The sequence below is a fragment of the Bubalus kerabau genome, chromosome 9 (genome assembly GCF_029407905.1).
Source record: "Bubalus kerabau isolate K-KA32 ecotype Philippines breed swamp buffalo chromosome 9, PCC_UOA_SB_1v2, whole genome shotgun sequence".
NCBI classification, from domain to species: Eukaryota; Metazoa; Chordata; class Mammalia; order Artiodactyla; family Bovidae; genus Bubalus; species Bubalus kerabau.
In genome coordinates, this window is record NC_073632.1 from 49,951,874 (window position 1) to 49,971,983 (window position 20,110).

General features: G+C 36.8%; 1 protein-coding gene across 1 annotated transcript in view; it reads left to right on the forward strand.

The window, feature by feature from the left end:
• The window catches only part of OSTM1 (osteoclastogenesis associated transmembrane protein 1), a 40,864-nt gene that overhangs the window by 1,193 nt on the left and 19,561 nt on the right, over positions 1-20,110 (forward strand). Inside the window, exons 2-3 of the mRNA XM_055535276.1 lie at positions 6,323-6,437; positions 19,227-19,324. Of these exons, the coding sequence (XP_055391251.1) occupies positions 6,323-6,437; positions 19,227-19,324 (213 nt within the window). The remainder of the gene's footprint in view (positions 1-6,322; positions 6,438-19,226; positions 19,325-20,110) is intronic.

Below are 20,110 nucleotides of genomic sequence, written 5' to 3' on the forward strand. Positions count from 1 at the left end.
GCCTGTTTTCTCATGTGTAAGATGGAGATAAAAGGAACTCGTAGAAAACAGGCACAGGGACTTCCGTGGTGGTCCAGTGGCTAAGCCTTAAAGCTTCCAATGCAGAGGTCCCAAGTTTGATCACTGCTTAGGAAATAGGATCCCACATGCCGCAATTAAAAGATCCTGCATGCTACAACTAAGACCTGGCACAGCCTAGTAAGGAAATAAATATTTTATAAAAGAAAAAAAAAAACTGGCACATAGTGATAGTTTTCAGTAAATGGGAACTAAAATTTTACAAAATAGTAAAGCTGCTCTCGTGTCTTGGTACTCAGAGCTCTTCTGGTCATGTGGTACACGCTATGAGGCACTTAATTAAAAGAAAGACACAGAGACATGTCCCTGTTCCTAAGTACCTTATAGGGCTTAGCTTAGGAAAGGATTAGTATCAAGGCTGGTGGGAGTCATGAGGTATGAGCTGGATATCCCTTTTAAAGGAACAACATGAGGAATGACATTGGGATTATGGAATGGAAAGTTCCTCTTGTACTGAGAAAAAAAAGTCTCATGAAAATATGATTGGAATTATTTCATAAATCATGGTTGATTTGACAGAATTTAGACGTATTTAGACATTGCATCCCCTACTTTGTCAGCCTGATATTACTTGACATAAGTATGCATTTTTATATAAATAGGGAATTTATTTGCATTAAATAAATTCTATGCTCAGTCTTTCTGTAAAGAGTAAGTTTTCAAGCAAGTTTAGGCTTACATGCAATATTTTCGTGCATCCTTCTATTGGGTATGCTGCTGCTAAGTCGCGGCAGTCGTGTCTGACTCTGTGCAACCCCATAGATGGCAGCCCACCAGGCTCCGCCGTCCCTGGGATTCTCCAGGCAAGAACACTGGAGTGGGTTGCCATTTCCTTCTCCAATGCATGAAAGTGAAAAGTGAAAGTGAAGTCACTCAGTCGTGTCCAACTCTTAGCGACCCCATGGACTATAGCCTACCAGGCTCTTCCGTCCAAGGGATTTTCCAGGTAAGAGTACTGGAGTGGGGTACCATTGCCTTCTCTATAGCCAGGGATATATATGTGTGTGTGTGTGTGTGTGTATGTGTGTGTGTGTGTGTGTGTGTATACCCCATTATTTTAAAGCACCCAAGACTTGTCCCTTGCTATCATACTATAGCAGGTATGTAGGCATCATAACAGATTTAAGCAGTAAGTGGGTTAGTTGTTCTGTGGTCAGAATGACTGTGAATCGTGTTGCACTGCTTAGCTCTTGAGGCAGCAAATACTTTTCTCATTTGTGTAGTTTCTGTGGAATTAAGATGAGGTTAAAAAATTACCCCAAACTCTGGTGGTACAGTGTTATGGGCTTCTGTGGGCCAATTAAGGGCCAATTTGTGTATGAATTTCCACATGAGTTCCCCACTGCCCATGGCAATGTAAGGGTGGCATGAACTGTGTCCTCTGCTTTGTGTCTCAGATTCTACCAGTGACCTGCATACCTGGCTTGCCTCACTGTTGTGTGAAAGGATCAGAGGAGAGAGAACAAGAGGCAGAAAGACCCTTTCCCCAATTTATATTTCCTCTCCCAACTCATCCACCCCTTTCCTCAGTAGAGCTGGATGCCATAGCTCAAAAGCATGATTTCTGAACTTCTGGGGGTATTTCATGGGTTTAGTAGGCTTTTTCAGATGGGTGTGGGAATTGAGCCATTATGTGTAGTAATGAACATATGGAAAAATATGTATGAATTTCTTAGGAGTGAACTTAAAATGATCAGTTGTCCTTTGTGTGTGTGCAGCAGGGAGTTGTTTCTGGAGAGTAATGTATTTTCTTTGACTTAAGTCTTTCATTTAAATCAGTTTAATTAGCAAGTACATGCTATTCTTAAATATTGAACAGGTAAAAGGGTACTGAAGGAAAAGGAGGGGATAGTCCAGGCTTCAAACTTAAAATTATCAGTGTAGTTAGGGAAATAAAGTTAATCTATATTGAGAAAAATTTTAAAAGGAAAAAAACATCCATGTGAATGTTACGAATTGTACAATAGGATTTTAGAACAAAAGAGTGAAGATGCTGAATTAAAGGAGGGAAGAGAGCAAGAGGGGGGGTGCTTATCGGAGAAAACCTACAAGCAGAATTTTATCAAGACATTCTTTCTCAACTCTTTAGTGTGAATCCATGTCCATGGATTGATCGAGAGAGGAGGAGAGTGTAAAGAGAAAAAGAATCAATGGTAGAAATTAGCACGCTATTTTTGTGGTGCAGCAAACTGATTGATTTATCTGTAATAGTTATCTGAAGAGAATTCTATTTTCTAGTCACTTTCTCTTGGAATTAATAGGTCAAGGACTCAATATAGTTTTATTATCTCAAGATAAAGAATACTGTGATTTGTGAAACCTGAATAATGGAATTAATGGATTCCTTCTTACTTGAATCATACTTTCTTCTTTTAGTTTAAACTGATAGGAATATAGTTTCATTGAGCTGTTCACCATCATCAGAGTGGTTGCCAAGATGCTTTGCCTCTCCTCCTCCCATTCTGAATTGCTAATCTCTATCTTATTCTACTTGGTTCGTTTAAAATTTATATAGGCAGATAGATAGACATATGTTTGTGTGCTAAGTCACTTCAGTTGTATCTGACTCTTTGCGACCCTATAGACTATAGTCTGTCAGGCTCCTCTGTCCATGGGGTTCTCCAGGCAAGAATACTGGAGTGGGTTGTCATTTCCTCTTCGAGGGAATCTACTCGACCCAGGGATCAAACCCACATCTCCTATGTCAGCTGCATTGGCAGGCAGGTTCTTTACCACTAGTGCCACCTGGGAAGCCCAGATAGACATATAGATATGTGTATATATTTATGAAGGTGCTAGTAATTGAGGATATGTATCTGGAAGTGTTCAACATAATTTTAGTGTAGATTTACAAAATCTTAGGAATAGAAGGAGGAGATTGAAACACAACATGATATAATATGTCTGTCTTTCATTAGAGATCAGAATACACTGTTTCTTTGTGGTTTAGTTGCTAAGTCATGTCTGACTGTTGGGACCCCATAGACTGTGGCCCACCAGGCTCCTCTGTCCATGGGATTTCCCAGGCAAGATTACTGGAGTGGGTTGCCATTTCCTTCTCCAGCACTGGTTCTTATTCATTCAGAAAAATTCTTGAATACTTATGATGTGCAGGGTAGTTGTACTTACTAGGGATATATCTGTGAATGAGAAGAGCTTATAGTCTGATAGAGGAAACAGACATTAAACATCATTGTAATTATTTAGTTCAGGTGTGATATAAGTGTTGCAAAGAAAAAAATCCCAGATGCCACCAAAGCATGTAATAAGAGTGCTGATCAGGACTCAGGCTGGGAATAGATAGAAGTGGTGAATAGTTAAAGACACCTAAAATTTGAGAGGGTGGGAGAATGGGGAGAATATATACATGTAAAGAAGTAGCAGGTGTAAAGACTCCAAGAGTCTGGTGTGTTTAAGGACTAGAAAGAACTCAAAGCACTGTGAGCCAGGAGGAAACTAGTGATTTGAGCCTGAGAAAGTGAGCAGGTGCCATGTCATGAGCCCCATGCAGTGAAAGTGGCTGGGTTTAATCCAGAAGGATGGTCTGTCTATTTCATAGAGTTTTTACAAGGATTTAATGAGCTATACATTTAGGGCATTTAGAACCACTAGGTATTCAAAAGTACATCATCATCACTGGGGTTATTCATCATTTCCCTTCCATTCTCATGGTTGCCACCATTTTCTCATCATATATGAACTATGGAAATAGTCTAATTAGTCTCCTGCCTCACCATACATATTGTAACCTAGACCCATGCTCTCCAAACTCTGTTTGACAGGCCATCTTTCTCAAACATCTTAAAAAGTTTCCCTGACTTCTCCCTCTACTACCTCTACTTTCATAGTGGTACCTTCCATTGGCCTCCTGGATACTCCCTGAATACCACATAGTCATTCCTTCTTTCACCCCTTGATCATTTTATTTACTCCATTTAAAACCTTTTCCCCTTTCTTCCCTTTTCCCTGGGCTTCCCAGGTGCCACTAGTGGTAAAGAACCCGCCTGCCAATGCAGGAACATAAGAGATACGGGTTCAATTCCTGGGTTGGGAAGATCCCCAGGGAAGGGCATGGCAACCCACTCCAGTATTCTTGCCTGGAGAATCCCACAGACAGAGTAGCCTGGTGAGCTACAGTCCATGGGTCGCAGAGTCAGACATGGCAAGCGACTTAGCACACATGCATCATGTGGGATGTTAGTTCCCCAACCGGGATTGAATCTGGGTTTGAGTGTGGAGCCCTAACCACTATATTGCCCCTTTATTAGTATTGGGCTTAGTTCAAATCCTGCTTCCTCCATGAACTCTCCTCATTTCTCCCAACTACATTGATGTCTTCCTCAACTGAACTATTCCACACACTGACCACTCATACAGGTTATTCTGTATTGACTTTTAAAATAGCCAATCATCCACTTACATCCAATTCCTTCTTAAGTAACAGGTTACACTTAGCCAGCTACACCCACCTAGAGCACTTTTGTTGGCAACAGGTAGCTAGGTGAAATAGCAAATATCAGTTACTTACTGGGTGCCAGACAGTGTGCTAAGTGATTCTTCTATGCTGTTTCATTTAATACGGTACCTGTAGGACTCAGTGATTATGAAACTGGGCCTCATAGAGTTTACCTCAGCTTTCCGAGATTGCCAGCTAGTAATTCAGGTTTGTCTGACTCTTTAGGCCACATTCCATTTTAATCTGATAGGTAAATTATCACAAAATATTGTTTCATTTTCTTTCCTGAAATTTTCTGCTATAGCTGATATTGCTCTGAAAGCAATTCTAGGAAAGGGGCTTTTAACATATATTATTCGAGGTTGCATCTTTTAATGAGTTAACAAAACTAAGCCACAGAATGGGTAATCATCCCAAAATGATCTTCAGAGATATTTTAAAGCAAGATTTCTGCTGTTAAGCCCAACTTCCCTCTTTTCTAACCCCACATGGCTGATCAGTTCTTTTCTAGAGCTAGCACACTCTCTCATTTATTACTCATCACACTAATTCCTTATCTGTATGTCTCTGGGGAGGTTCTTGAAGGCCCAGTGTTGATGGCATGCCTTATCACTCTTTGTACCCTCAATACACCAGGATTCTTTTTTTAAGAAAATATTTTATTTATTTATTTGGCTATGTTGTGTCTTAGTTGCAGCATGTAAGATCTTTTGTTGCAGTAAATGGAATCTCTAGTTGTATCTTGTAGGCTCCAGAGCATGCAGGCTTCAGTAGCAGCCCACAGGCATGTAGGGTCTAGTTCCCCGATTAGGGATTGAACTGCATTGCAAAGCAGATTCTTAACCTCTGGACCATCAGGGAAAACTTATCCCCAAAACTCCAGGGGACTTATAATGCCTGGTAAATAATAGAAGTTAAATAACTGAAAGGATGAAGGGTCAGCAAGACTTAACTTTGCTTGTGGCAAAAAGGAAAGGAAATAGATAAGGACCCAGTAATTCAGGAACTTGAATTTATCATTTACATAGTGTAAATCCATTCTTGTGGATTTTAAGATTTTGAGCCAAAACTGCCCAGAAGATGAAACAATGTTTTGTCATCATTTACCCACCAGATTTTTAAAAATGCATAAATAATATATGTTCATTGTAGAAAAGTTTGGATAGTGTAAAAGAGGCAAAAAAGAAAATGAAAACCCCTCTATTTCCATTATTTAGAGATAGCTACTGCTACATTTTGGTGAACAGCTTTCCAGAATATTTTCCTGTTCATAAGAAGTATATTAATATTATATGTGGGCCTAAGTAGTTGAAATGGTACCATAGAAGCAAATATTTAAGAAGCAAAGATTTTCTTCCTTTGTAAGTGAACCTGGTACCAATAAATGGTAGCTGCTATTGTTTTATTACAGTTATTATTAATGATGTCATTTGATTATAACAAAATATTAAATGCTTATAATGCATATGTGCTCCATTGCTCAGTTGTGTCAGACTCTTTGTGACCCCATGGACTATAGCCTGCCAGGCTCCTCTGTCTATGGAATTTTCCAAGCAAGAATACTGGAGTGGGTTGCCATTTCCTCCTCCAGGATATCTTCCTGACCCAGGGATCAAACCTGCATCTCCTGCTTTGACAGGGAGATTCTTTACCACTGAGCCACCTGGGAAGCCCCCAAAAGCTTATAATAAATATGAATTATTTTTATAAGGTTTTTTGGGCCTCAGGTTGTTGTTTGGGAAGTCTAAGAATACTCAGATTGTATTTTTTTCTTTTGTTTGGTTACAGAATTCTTCAGAGAGTCATAGTTGTGCCAGAAGCCTTTTAATGGCAGATAGAATGCAAATAGTTGTGATTCTGTCTGAGTTTTTTAATTCCACATGGCAGAAGGCAAATTGTGCAAGTAAGTAACTCTTTCACTTTCATTTTTGAAGTTGTGTTTCAATAGTATAGATGTCAGATTTTACTTTAGTGAATTTTGAACTCTGAAAATTTTGAATACTCTTTATTACTAAATTTAAATGAATTTTGATTAGCATCATGGTTTATTAGTGAGAACATCTTGGGCAAATACTGAAAGGCAGCAAAGAGTAGCAGTTAACAGTGAGCTTTGCAATCAGATCTGAATCTTGTTCTAAGCTCTGCAACTTATTCTATCTTAACCTACTACTGTCAGACCTTGGGCATATAATTTTGCCTCTTGGAGCTTCAGTTTCCTCACCTGTAAATTCATGGTAATAATGGAACCTACTTTACCTGATAGTTTTGAAGATTAAATGAAATAAATTGCATACAGCTCTTAGCTCAGTACCTGGCATATAGTTACTGTTCACAAATGTTAACTACTTAATAATTATGATGTTTATAATAATCTGTCAAATGGTGGTAGGGGGAGGTGGTAACATCAGTTCCATCAGGTTTGTGGGCTTGTATGTATTTGTATAATGAAATGAGATTTATTTTCAGGCATTCTTTGGAAAAATTAAAGTTACTATTTCAATTCATAAGTGTTTTTAAAACCAACTATGTATTAGGAAATTCTTATTTTCCATACCTTATAATTTAGTGAAGAAGAAAGTTAGAGTTACAATATAACCTAAGGTGACAATAAATGCTACAAAAACATCATAGAGTTCTTGGGAAAATTGAAAAAAATCAGATTGACAAGAATTTGAAGTGACTTCCAGGAGGAGGTACCTTTTGATCCTATACCTTTATAACTGGACATGATTTCAGTAAGTAGAGACAAGAGGAAGGACACTGCAGATAGAGAGGCATCCTGAACAAAGGCACAGAGATATAAAACAGTAATAGACATTACAGGATGCTGGAAGCACAGTGGGAGGTGAACTTGGAAAGGGAAAGTAGGACTTTGACCTATATAGTAGTTTATCACTTATGCCAACATTTTTCATACTGCTTAGAGCATCAGCATAGTACTATGAAGTGGTTATATACTGTAGTATCTTGGGAACTTACAATACACATGGAATATTAAAGTCAGTGAGGACTATAGGTTAAAAATTTTCAAATATCACTTAACCTAGCACTTTCTGAATGTTTTTAAACTGTAAAAATCCTTTTTTTTTCCTGTGGAACCCCACTGGAAGGGAGAGACCAGTGAGGAAATGTACAATGGTTTAGGCAAGAGGCAAAGAAAATGTGAAGTAGGGCATGGGCTGTAAAAATAGAAAGGACAGAATGAATTAAAAATCTGTGTACCTGTAAGTCATTAAGGAGTTTAACTTTTCTAAGGACTTTGTCTTTTTGTTTAGTTCATATGACGATGGAAAAAAGACTCCCTGCTAAGTTTCTTTCCTTTGTAGTATACCATGGATATTGGATATTAACTCTTTTCATTTTGTTTCTATTAATTCAGATTTTCTAGTAATTTGAACAGAGGCTTGGCTGACAGCTAACTTTTTTTTTTTAAGGCAAAATCTTTACTTTTTGGAGTAAAACTTTTTAGTATAAATATGATTGAACAGTTTGTTTAACATAAACAGAAGAGCTGTTTTTAAGTATTATTAAGCCCTTCACAAAAATCCATTGATAGATGAAGTGAGTTAAGTGAAAGTCTCTCAGTCGTGTCCAACTCTTTGCAACCCCATGGACTATATTGTCCATGGAATTCTCTAGGCCAGAATACTGGAATGGGTAGGCTTTTAATTCTTCAGGGAATCTTCCCAACCCAGGGATCAAACCCAGGTCTCCTGCATTGCAGGTAGATTCTTTACCAGCTGAGCCACAAGGGAAGCTCAAGAACACTGGAGTGGGTAGCCTATCCCTTCTCCAACAGATCTTCCTGACACAGGAATCAAATTGGGGTCTCCTGCATTGCAGGTAGATTCTTTACCAACTGAACTAAAAAATATGTTAATTGCAAATAATTTAAAATCAGTTCATTAGAATAAATGGGGTATATGTTGGGGTTCACTTCTTTTGACTGATGTTCAGTTGCTAAGCCATGGGGTCTTTGTGACCCCATGAACTGCAGCATGCCAGACTTCCCTGTTCTTTACCATTTCCCTGAGTTTGCTCAACTCATGTTCATTGAGTCAGTGATGCCATCCAACCATCTCATCCTTTGTCACCCTCTTCTCCTCTTGCCCTCAATCTTTCCCAGCATCAAGGTCTTTTCCAATGAGTTGGCCCTTTGTGTCAGGTGGCCAAAGTATTGGAGCTTCAGCATCAGTCCTTCCAATGAATATTCAGAGTTTATTTCCTTTAAGATTAACTGGTTTGATCTCCTTGCTGTCCAAGAGACTCACAAGAGCCTTCTCCAGCACCACAGTTCAAAAGTATCAATTTTTTGGCGCTCAGCCTTCTTTCTGGTCCAGCTCTCACATTTGTACATGACTACTAGGAAAACCATAGCTTTGACTATACGGACCTTTGTCAGCAAAGTGATGTCTCTGCTTTTTAATATGCTGTCTAGGTTTGTCATAGCTCTCTTTCCAAGGAGGAAGTGTCTTTTAATCTCATGGCTGCAGCCACTGTCCGTAATGATTTTGGAGCCCAAGAAAATAAAATCTGTTACTGTTTCCACTTTTTCCCCATCTATTTGTTATGAAGTGATAGGACTGGATGCCATGATCTTAGTTTTTTGAATGTTGAGTTTTAAGCCAACTTTTTCACTCTTTTCTTTCACCTTCATCAAGAGACTCTTTAGTTCCTTTTCACTTTCTGCAATTAAAGTGGTATCATCTGCATATTTAAGGTTGCTAATATTTCTCCCAGACATCTTGATTCCAGCTTGTGAGTCATCCCAGCATTTTGCATGATGTACTCTGCATACAAGTTAAATAAACAGTGTAACAATATACAGGCTTTATGTACTGCTTTCCCAATTTTGAAGCCATCCATTGTTCCATGTCCAGTTCTAACTGTTGCTTCTTGTCCTGCATACAGGCTTCTCAGGAGACAGGTAAGGTGGTCTAATATTCCCATTTCTTTAAGAATTTGACCTGATGTTACTTTATATATGTGAGAGGTAAAGCATCTTTTCTTTAAAAGGTATTTTGTAATGAATTTACCAATTGAAAGAAGCTTTCTTCTCTAGTTATTTTCTAAAAAAGGAAAAAAACATTTTGCTGCATATTTACTCAGTATGGCAGGTATAAAACTCTTTAGAATAAATTCTTAGGGTGCCTTTGTTTGCGTTTGTTTTTCTATGAGGCATCCTATCTTGAAAATATTCCTTGATTGAACTTCTGAAGAAAAAATGAAATGTTTACTCCCTAATTAAAATTAATTTGCCCAAAATGTATGGCCAAGCAGGGTGCAGAGAAGTATGACATCTGTTGGAGAATTATATAGCTAGGTGGGCAGAAAAGAAAGAAAGACTTAATTTTCATTCTATTTACATTTGTATCCTTTGGATTATATACCATGTGCATTTAATACCTAGTCAAAAATACATAAAATTAAAAAAAACTTGACAGATGGTCCAAATCTGCTGTGATTATTTGTATGTTAGATGTAATTAGAAAGATTGGCTATTTTCTTTTCCCAGATTATGCATCCATAAAAATTGTCTTCCATTCATTGTTTCACATTTTAAAATTTATCATAGTTTATATTCTGTATTTTATATGGAAATAAAATAGTTTTATAAATTTGTACTCCTCAGCAGTTTTCCCTTGGGCATTCATTCTAAAATAATTATCTTACCTAGAAATGAATAATCTATACCGAATTACCTGGAAACACTTATAATTATGTTCTCTGAAATCCTCTCAATAAAGATATTATGAACATTTTCTGAAAATTTTAAAGAATTGTTCAAAAAACTTTGTAATTTTCACCAAAATTTAACAAGACATTGTTACTTGAGCAACATAGTGTTTTCTCACAAAGTAGTGAGAAAAGAAATTTGAAGAAAGGGAAAAATGAGCTAAAGAAGGTGAGTAATAAGTCAGCAGTTAAATAATATTTCTCAATTTCATAACACTTGGCTCATTTGAACTTCACAATAAGCCCTGTGAAGTAGAATGAAGGCTCAGAAAGTGTAAAGGAATTACAGATCAAGAGTGTGGAACTAAAATCAAAAGGCTTTAAGAAAAGGCTGTATTCATGAGTTAAGGCCTAATTTTGTTTTTTAAGTGCTATTTGATAAATTCATTGCACAGTCTCCATTTTAAGAAATATAGATACATTTTATCCCTACAAATTTTAATGTTTATGCTATGTACATGTTTGATATTATAGAAAACCTAGTCTTTTACTAAAAACAGAAATGTAAAATATTCTTTTTTTTCTATCATGCTACATAAAATTAAAAGGAGATAATGTGAAAAACAATGTCTTTAGTAAAGCTGCACATTTTCTAATGTTAATCCTCAGCGATGATCAGGAATCACGCATCAGGTTCTGAGACAATCACATCTTTAGCAACCAGATCTATTAAACCACTGATTTCGTGAGATCCTCACTCATTTTCTTTATAAATGATGCTATAGGCTTCTCTGTGTTTGTGTGTGTGTGTATATGCATGTGTATGTGTGTGCGCACGCGCACACACTCATACTAAGTCACTCAGTCATATCTGACTCTTTGCGACCCCATGGACTGTAGCCCACCAGGCTCCTCTCTCTGTCCATGGGATTCTCCAGGCAAGAATACCGGATCAGGGTGCCATTCCCTTCTCCAGGCGATCTTGTGGACTTAGGGATCAAACCCGTGTTTCTTGTGTCTCCTGTATTGGCAGGCAGATTCTTACCACTAGTGCCACCTGGGAAGCCCCAGGCTTCTGTTTACCTTGTACTTAACAATCTGTTTGTTACCTATTCAGTCATTGTTTGTTTTAAATATTTGGCCTTTAGAAACAGGTAAAAGAATGAATACAAAGAATATTTACTTTTAATAAAATGGAAGAAAGCAGTCATGTCACACTATAATTTTAAATGAATTTGTGTCTGATCAGACAGAAGTTTGCCTAGGATGTTGTCATTTTGTACTGTAGGAGACCAAATGTGCTATCCCAAAATATGCCTCTTTGGTGTGAGGGTTATTTCAAGCTTATTATTTTGAGAAACAGTAGACACTGTTTCTCAGGAGAAGCTCTGAAAACAGAGTAGAAATAACCATTTTGTTTAGAAATTTATATTTATAAAGGAAATCTCTGTTTATAAGAGTGTCTCCGTCTCTACACCAGGAAGAAAACGATGACTTTAAATCACAAGAAAATCTTGTAAATGGAGAAAGCAGGGACATAAACCTGCATAACCTTGTACTTGCTTATGTTACTTTTCCTAGTCACTTCACCACTGACCTCCTCTACACCCATCTTTCTTTGTTTTTACCTGAACATTATATTCAAGCCTAAATTCTAAACTACCTCTTTGAGTTACTCAATTTCCTTTTGTATCTTCCATGTATATGTGAGATATACAAGTTAACAAACTTCTGTTTGTTTTTCTCCTACTGATCTGACTTTTGTCACAGGGGTCCCAGCTGAGAACTTAGAAGGGTAGAGGGGAAATTACTTTTCCTCCCCTATAGTATAGACATAAAAACTGCAATATTAATATTCAAAAATCTAGATTATTTGCCTTTTTATTTAAACACAAAACACTGGTCAGTTTTCTCAGAGTTTGTATAAAATTGTTAAATACAAGCCATGATCCCTTTTATCTCAGTTAACTTTATGTGGTGATCTAGTTATTAAATTTACAAATATAGAGCTGATAAGGGATGCCAGCAATAGAGACCTTTCAGTTCAGTTCAGTTCAGTTCAGTCACTCAGTCGTGTCTGACTCTTTGTGACCCCGTGAATCGCAGCATGCCAGGCCTCCCTGTCCATCACCAACTCCTGGAGTTCACCCAGACTCACATCCATCGAGTCAGTGATGCCATCCAGCCATCTCATCCTCTGTCGTCCCCTTCTCCTCCTGCCCCCAATCCCTCCCAGCATCAGTCTTTTCCAATGAGTCAACTCTTCGCATGAGGTGGCCAAAGTACTGGAGTTTCAGCTTTAGCATCATTCCTTCCAAAGAAATCCCAGGGCTGATCTCCTTCAGAATGGACTGGTTGGATCTCCTTGCAGTCCAAGGGACTCTCAAGAGTCTTCTCCAACATCACAGTTCAAAAGCATCAGCCTTTAGTGGTAACTAATCTGGAGTCTATTCCTTTTGGCATCTAAAAGATAAAATGGGAAGGAAAAAAGTTACAAAGGAAGAACAAAAATTACTGATGTGTTTTTAAAACTTGCTTTTAACTGAAACTTAAACCAATATGTGATCCATTTTGTAGGCATGTATCTTCTGATATAAAATGACTATTCCTTTTTCATCTTCTATGCTAAGAAAATGTAAAACTATAATTACATAGTTTAAAACCTTTTAAAGTTAATTTAAGGGGGTGTTAGGGTTTTTAAAAATAACTATTAAAAATATAAACATTTAAAAGTGTAAAAGCTAAAATATTGTTTAAAAAATCACCTTTCCTTCTATTTGACCTAGCTGTGGGTTAGTACCTAGTCTTTGCCATTATTACTTGATGAAAGGAAGGCTAGAAACTCAGTAAAAGAGAGTGCCATTCTAAAACAACATTGTTAATCTACCATTGTGTTGTTGTTCAGTCATTAAGTCATGTCCGTCTCTTTGCGACCCCATGAACTGCAGCACACTTTGCTTCCCTGTCCTTCACTGTCTCCCAGAGTTTGCTCAAACTCATGTCCATTGAGTCAGTGATGCTATCTAACCATCTCTATACTCCAATATAAAATAAAAAAATTTTAAAAAGAGTGCCATCCATTACCACTACCATCTATCTTATATTTAGAATTTCTGTGTCTTTAAATGATATTGGTCTTTGTTAGAAATGAGTTTTGGGACATTAAAATTCAAAAGAAATGTTAATACAACTCTTCCAATTCACATTACAAATAACATGAAAATTAATTTTTGTAGAGAGTGACTGCTAAGAGGTAAAGAAAATATATCAAGGATTTCTCTTCACAATTTCAAAGCTGTGTATTGTTGACATAAGGATAGCCTGGTTATTGAGATCCTTAGTTATCTTATGCATATGACAGTTGGATAATTAGTAGAGTGACCAGATTTGATGAGACCATAACTTGCTTTATGGTAGTGTTTTGGTACTTTGTTTTTTATTTTTTTCTTTTTCAACTTTTTTTGAGATGTAATTGACATGTAACATTGTTTACATTTAAGTTGTACAATGTGTTGATTTGATACAATTATATACTACAGAATGATTACCACCATAGTGTTGGATAACAAACATCTCCATCGTGTCACATGATTACCATTGTGTGTGTGTGTGTGTGAGTGTGATAAGAACACTTAAAATTTATTCTCTTAGCAACTTTCAAGTATACAATACAGTATTGCTAACTAAAATCACCATTCTGTACATTAGATCCCCAGAATTTGTCTCGTCATACAACTGGAGGTTTGCACCCTTTGACCAACCACCCCCTTTACCCCCACCCACCACCCTTTGATAATCACCATTCCACTCTTTCTGTACTTTCAGCTCATGCAAGAATACTGGAGTGGGATGCCACTTCCTTCTCCAGGGGATCTTCTCAACCCAGGATCAAACCCCAGTCTCTGCACTGCAGGGGTCTCCCACATTGCAGACAGATTCTTTACTGCTGAGACACCAGGGAAGCCCCTTTCAACTCTGAGCTACCAGGGAAGCCCGTAGTTGACTATATATGCAGGAATTTATTTCTGGACTCGCCATTCTGTTCGATTGGTCACCTTTCCCCTGATAGGAGAAAATCTTCCCTAGTTGATGAAACTCCTGGAGAAGAGATTTATGACAATTGAGTTTCTTTTGGAAGCTCTGTCTTTAGGCAGGTAAGGGGGAATTCATAGAAAGCTTATCACTGCATTGGCTGTTTTCCAAGTGCCTTCAGCTCGAAATAATCCTTACAGCAGATAAGCCTATGTTAGAAAGGCATATTCTGCCACTCTTCACTTTTTGTCTTGATTCTTTAAAAATCAATAATAAAACTTAATAGTTAACCAGGGTTCCAGGCCTGGTCCAGGAAGATGCCACATGCCTCGGAGCAACTAAGCGTGAGCACTGCAACTCCTGAAGCCTGCGTGCCCTAGAGGCCATACTCCAAAATGAAGACTGAGCAGTGCCAAAAATAAATTAATCTTAAAAAAAAAAAAAAGTGAACAAGAAAGTCAATTAATTGGAACCCATCTTTCCCATATTTTAGCCAAATGGTAGCATACTAAGCATTAGACTCACATTTATATCTTATAACTTTAGATATCCTTTGTTCATACTTACTAAGCTTAATTATGTTGTTCAGGTAAAAAGTTGCCATACTTTAATGCTATATTTTCTGAAGCTTACCCTGTTTTTCAGAAATTGGTGATTGTCCCTGTTTTTCTCTATAAAACTAGTTATGAAAAACAGCAGAGATCCTTATACAAAGTCCTAACAGATGTCAAATTCTTTTATCTAAAGATGGATACATAATTCTTGTTATGTTATTTAGTAGGTTTCTATGTAAGGTCTTAACTTGAACCCTTAACACCTTTAAGAATGCCTCTTGAGCTGATGCCTGAGCCCTCACTGAGCTAGAAACTGTGCTAATCTATCCTTGATGAGGCTTCATTGATTATCTGAGATGAGGAAAATTCATAATGACCACTTCACTTATAGTGCTTATAGGAAGCTTTATTATTACTAATATTTCTTAACTTACTAATTTCTAAACTATATAGCTTCTCACTGCTTGTAACCGTATGTTCCCAATTCTTACAAAAGGATAAAAGGAATTTCACTGGAGTTCCTTTGTTTTAGATCAGAAAGTCAGAGCTCTTTAATAATGAAGATATTTTTAATCTCATTATGTAAGTAAACTCCTTTGTGCTTTATAATATCACTAATGATCACTGAAAGATTTTTGATAGTGCTGCATTAATGCAGTACTTAATAAGATGACTGGTCTATATTAGCCTTTAGTTTAATTTTCAAATTATTTCAAATGAAAAGGAATGGCTGTTAGTAAAATAAGAGGAATTAAGTTCTTTGTTGTTCAGAGAAGCTTCTTTTTTTTAAATTATTTTTTCTTTTGTTTTTATTTTTCATTATTCTATAAATTACCTTTTTATAAAGAAATTACTTAGTTACGTATTTTGTATAGAAGAAATTGCCATTGCTCTCTCTTTTATACGGCAATACAGGGGTATACACCTACCCCCTGTATCATACATGTCCATTGCCATGACATGGCTCATTATATACAGATATATAATTGTTGTAGGTGAAATTTTATTCCCTCTACCTCCCTACAAAATGTCAACTACAAAAACTGTAAACCACTTCAATCTTATTAGCCCATATACTAATATTATGCACATTTGTAGCTGTTTTTATTTATATATACTCTACCTCATGTGTAAAAAGATTCAAGGCTACTTTGTGATGATGTTAAACCAAGATTAAGAGAGGCTTATGTTGTTATTTTTTTTAAAGAATTTAGTGTATAAACTTTTTGAAAGCCAATAGAATAACATTTTTAAATAGTAAAGAAAAAATGGTATAATTGAGATAAACTTAATTAAGAGCCTGACAAGTATATTTTATATTTTAATAACTTACTGACTTGATGTATGGTCCTCAGTATATCATCGTATTTCTCTGGCTGTTTCCTAATTTGTGAAGTGATCCCTCAGATTTTCAAATGATAAGGTGAATGATCAGAACAGGACTTACATGCTCGAGAAGATAAAGCTGCAGAGAATGTAGAGTTCATCAGCAGGGCCCCAGGTACAGACCAGGTCCTACACTATTGGCCTATGTGAGCAGGTGAATGGAGCGGGATTCCAACTCAGCTTCTGGAGGCAGAAGCACTCTTGTAAACTACCCAAAGGCAATGTCTTTTTCCAGCTTGCATTAAGGAGTCTTAATGTACTAGTTGCCCTGTTCACCAGTTTTAGGCTTCGTCTCAGTTGCCAGCACTGAGCAGTTGATAGCAACTGCCTGAATCCCTGCATGGTGTAAAATCTATGGGGAAATCTATGGGTGGTGGATGGAGGAGTGGAGGTATGTATTTATTAATTACCCATATTAAACTTTAATTTTTTAGAGTGTAGATGTGAATACTTTGTGTTTGTGGTATTTGAAAGTGCAGGCTTAGGAATCAGACTGAGTAACAACTCTTGGTTTTTACTTATCGGTCGTGACCTTGGCAACTTCCTTAATTCCTGTCAGCCTCTGTACCTTATTTAAAAAGTGTTCCTTATATTAAAAAGTTCTTGCCTCATGGCTTCCCTGGTGGCTCAATGATAAAGAATCCACCTGAAATGCAGGAGACTGCCTGCAACGATGTGAGTTCTATCACTGGCTTGGAAACATTCCCTGAAAAAGGAAATGACAACCCACTGCAGTATTCTCGCCTGAGAAATCCCATGGACAGAGGAGCCTGGCAGGCTATAGTCTATGGAGTTGAAAGAGTTGGACATGACTTGGCAACTAAACCACCACCACCACCTTTCCTTATAAGATTGTTGTAAGAATTGAGTGAATGTGTTTAAAGTACAGGCATGGCACTTGGAACATAGCAACTACTCAGTTAACGTTAGCTTTCATTGTAGTGATTGTTGTTTGTAATAGTGAATACATTGCATAGTGTGTCTTATCCTAATGTCTGCTCAAGGGGAGGGAAAAAAATTTTTTTTTCCTTCACCCATTTTAGGTTCTTTGATTGGAACTCTTTAATTAGACTGGCCAAAGATGGAGTAACAAGAAAAAGCAAGCAGAAGCTTATTAACATGTGCATTGCACATGTACATGTGGGAGCACCCAGTGATGAGGAACTCAAAGAAATGGTTAGAATTTGGGTTTATATATCATCTTAGGCTAATCAGAGGAAAGGGATTTTGGCCTTCTGGATGTAGGAGGCAAGTTATGGGGAAGTGACCAGTAAAATATGGTAAACAGGATTGCTTAGTAAGATTTGTTATGTAGATTTAAGTTAGAGCCTTCTCCATTGGGAAGAGTTAGTTGTTATGAGTTCTTCTTTCTCTGGAGAGGAAAACATCTTTACAAATGGAAATTTCCTTTACAAGTGTAAATTTTATTTACAAAATAAAAACTTGAACCCTGTTCTTAGTTTTTCCTGAATCTCTTGGTTCTGAAAGTCCTTTAGCTCAGAATAATCCATATCCCAAAAAGGCATATTTTGAGTTGGCATATTCTGGTACTCTTCACTACTTATTCAATCTGTCTCTTATCCATTGATTTCTTTTTGTTTGCATTACCTCTTTTCTCCTGGATAGTTGCAACAGCCTTCTATCTGCTCCCAGTTGAAAGATAATAATAGATGGCCCTGAGTGGGTATAATGTACAGCTGTCAGTTGAACGGAAGAGGAACAAGAGTATGGTTGAGTACTAGAGAATAGAAAATATTTTAATATCTCTTGTGGAATAATTGGCAGGGCATCTACAAGAATTGTTTTGTGAATCTGACATTAGTTTGAATTGAGTCCCCTCATTATAACTTCAGAATTTTCTGTAGTAGCATTCAACAACTACAGTTGGGAATAGAGAAAAGTTGTGTGCGTGCTCAGTCACTCAGTTGTGTCTGACTCTTGGTGACTCCATGGACTGTAGCCCGCTGGCTCCTCTGTCCATGGAATTTTCCAGGCAAGAATACTGCAGTGGGTTGTCATTTCCTACTCCGGGGGATCTTCCCAACCCAGGCTTCTGTATTGGCAGGCAGATTCTTTACCACTGCGCCACCTGGGAAGATAATGAAGGCTTAAAATATTAATACTTGTGGTTATGTGGAACGTAAAGAGGACAAGGATTCTAGGAGCGTGAGATTGAAATGGCTGACCGTGAGTTCTAGGATGTGATGTTAAGCCCTTGAACCTAGATCCCAGAGAGTAATCTGAGAGCACAGGGAGAGGATAAGGAATAAGAGCACAAACTAAGGATAAGGAATAGGTTCATCCAAGGAGGGGCAATAGATAGATGCTATGTTCATGCATATAAAATAATTCAAAGGATTTAATTTGAGCTAATACTAAGTGAGAGTAGCAAGTTGCAGAGGAATATCATTTATGTGAGATTTTTAGAAAGATATGAAACAATTGTATTTATTTCCAGATATTACTTGTAGTCCCTGTATGAGTATTTTATGCAAAATTATCACCAGCTTGTTTCTCTGGTCTCCCAACTCACAATAGATTAGAAAGAGCAGATTTTTAAAAATTACCCTCTTTGATGCAATAACTGACCTACTAGTGGAGATGGAAGAGACCCAGAACTACTAAATTTAACACAGAAAAGGTTCAAAAAGCGTATACATTTAGCTGAAATCAATGCAGATAAATGGTCTTATGCCTGAAGTACTCCTATTAAGGCAGCATTTGATAACTGATATTCATGATTAAGACTTTGCACTGTCAAAAAATCAGTTTCAATTTTATTTGATATATTGTTTTTACAAAGAGAGGAGAGTATGTGATTAAGATTTTCATGAAAATGGTTATGATGTTAACAAAAATATTTCGGAAACTGAAAGGGGTAAGTTTCATGTATTTGGAAAATTCTCTTAACGTGTGAAGACACTTCATGCTTATTTGAACAGAGGTTTACAATAGTGCAAAACGGAAGGTAACAGCTTAAGAGATAAATGACTATATAATTACTGCTTGAGTTATATCAATATGCTTTTTTGGTTTCTTGACAGATTGTTTAACGAACAAAAGTGAAGAATTATCAAATAGCACAGTATACTTCCTCAACCAATTTAATCACACCTTGACCTGCTTTGAGAATAACCTTCAGGTATTTTTATATATGATACTTGAAATTAAAATGCTGTTTTGTCCAAATGAGTAATAAATAATTCCAGTTTTTATAGCACTACTTGTTGATATTTATATACACATAGAGTGTAGAGGTAGACCTGGATTTCTACTAAATCTATTACTAGCTCTTGGGCAAATCAACAAAACTTCAGTTTTTTAATTTGTAAGGTGGGAATAGTAAGATCTACCCTGACTACCTACCTTCCACTATTTTGTAGTCAGGATCCAATGAGTTAATGAGTATGAACATATTAACTGAAGCATGTGATTGTTTAATTGAAACACAATGTTGTTCTGTCTGACAATAATTTACTTTGACTTTGTTTATGCAATAATGTATTTTGCAGTTCAGTATGATTGTCTATAAGAAGCTTATTCTCTGCCTCAGTGTTTGCTTAAATATATTTTACCTACTTTAAAAGATTCTGTTTAGTAACATAACTTTGAGTTTTGAATTATAATATAAAAGGTAGCCTTTAAGAAACCAAGTTATTGGGTTTTGTTTTCTCCACCTCTGACCTTTGAATGTTAGTATTAGAGCTTTCCTGGTGGTGGTGAAGGGTGAAACTGGAGTTCTGGTAAAGTCCTAGTTTTGAAACTTGCTTTTAATCAAGTAAGTAATCCACAAAAATAGTTATAAACATGTTTAAGATATAGGTATGTATGATTTTCTTTTTAATAAATGTGATAACAGAATTATGGATTTCCTTGAGTATAGTAAAAAACATTTATTAGATGAACATATACTAGATAAATATTTCCC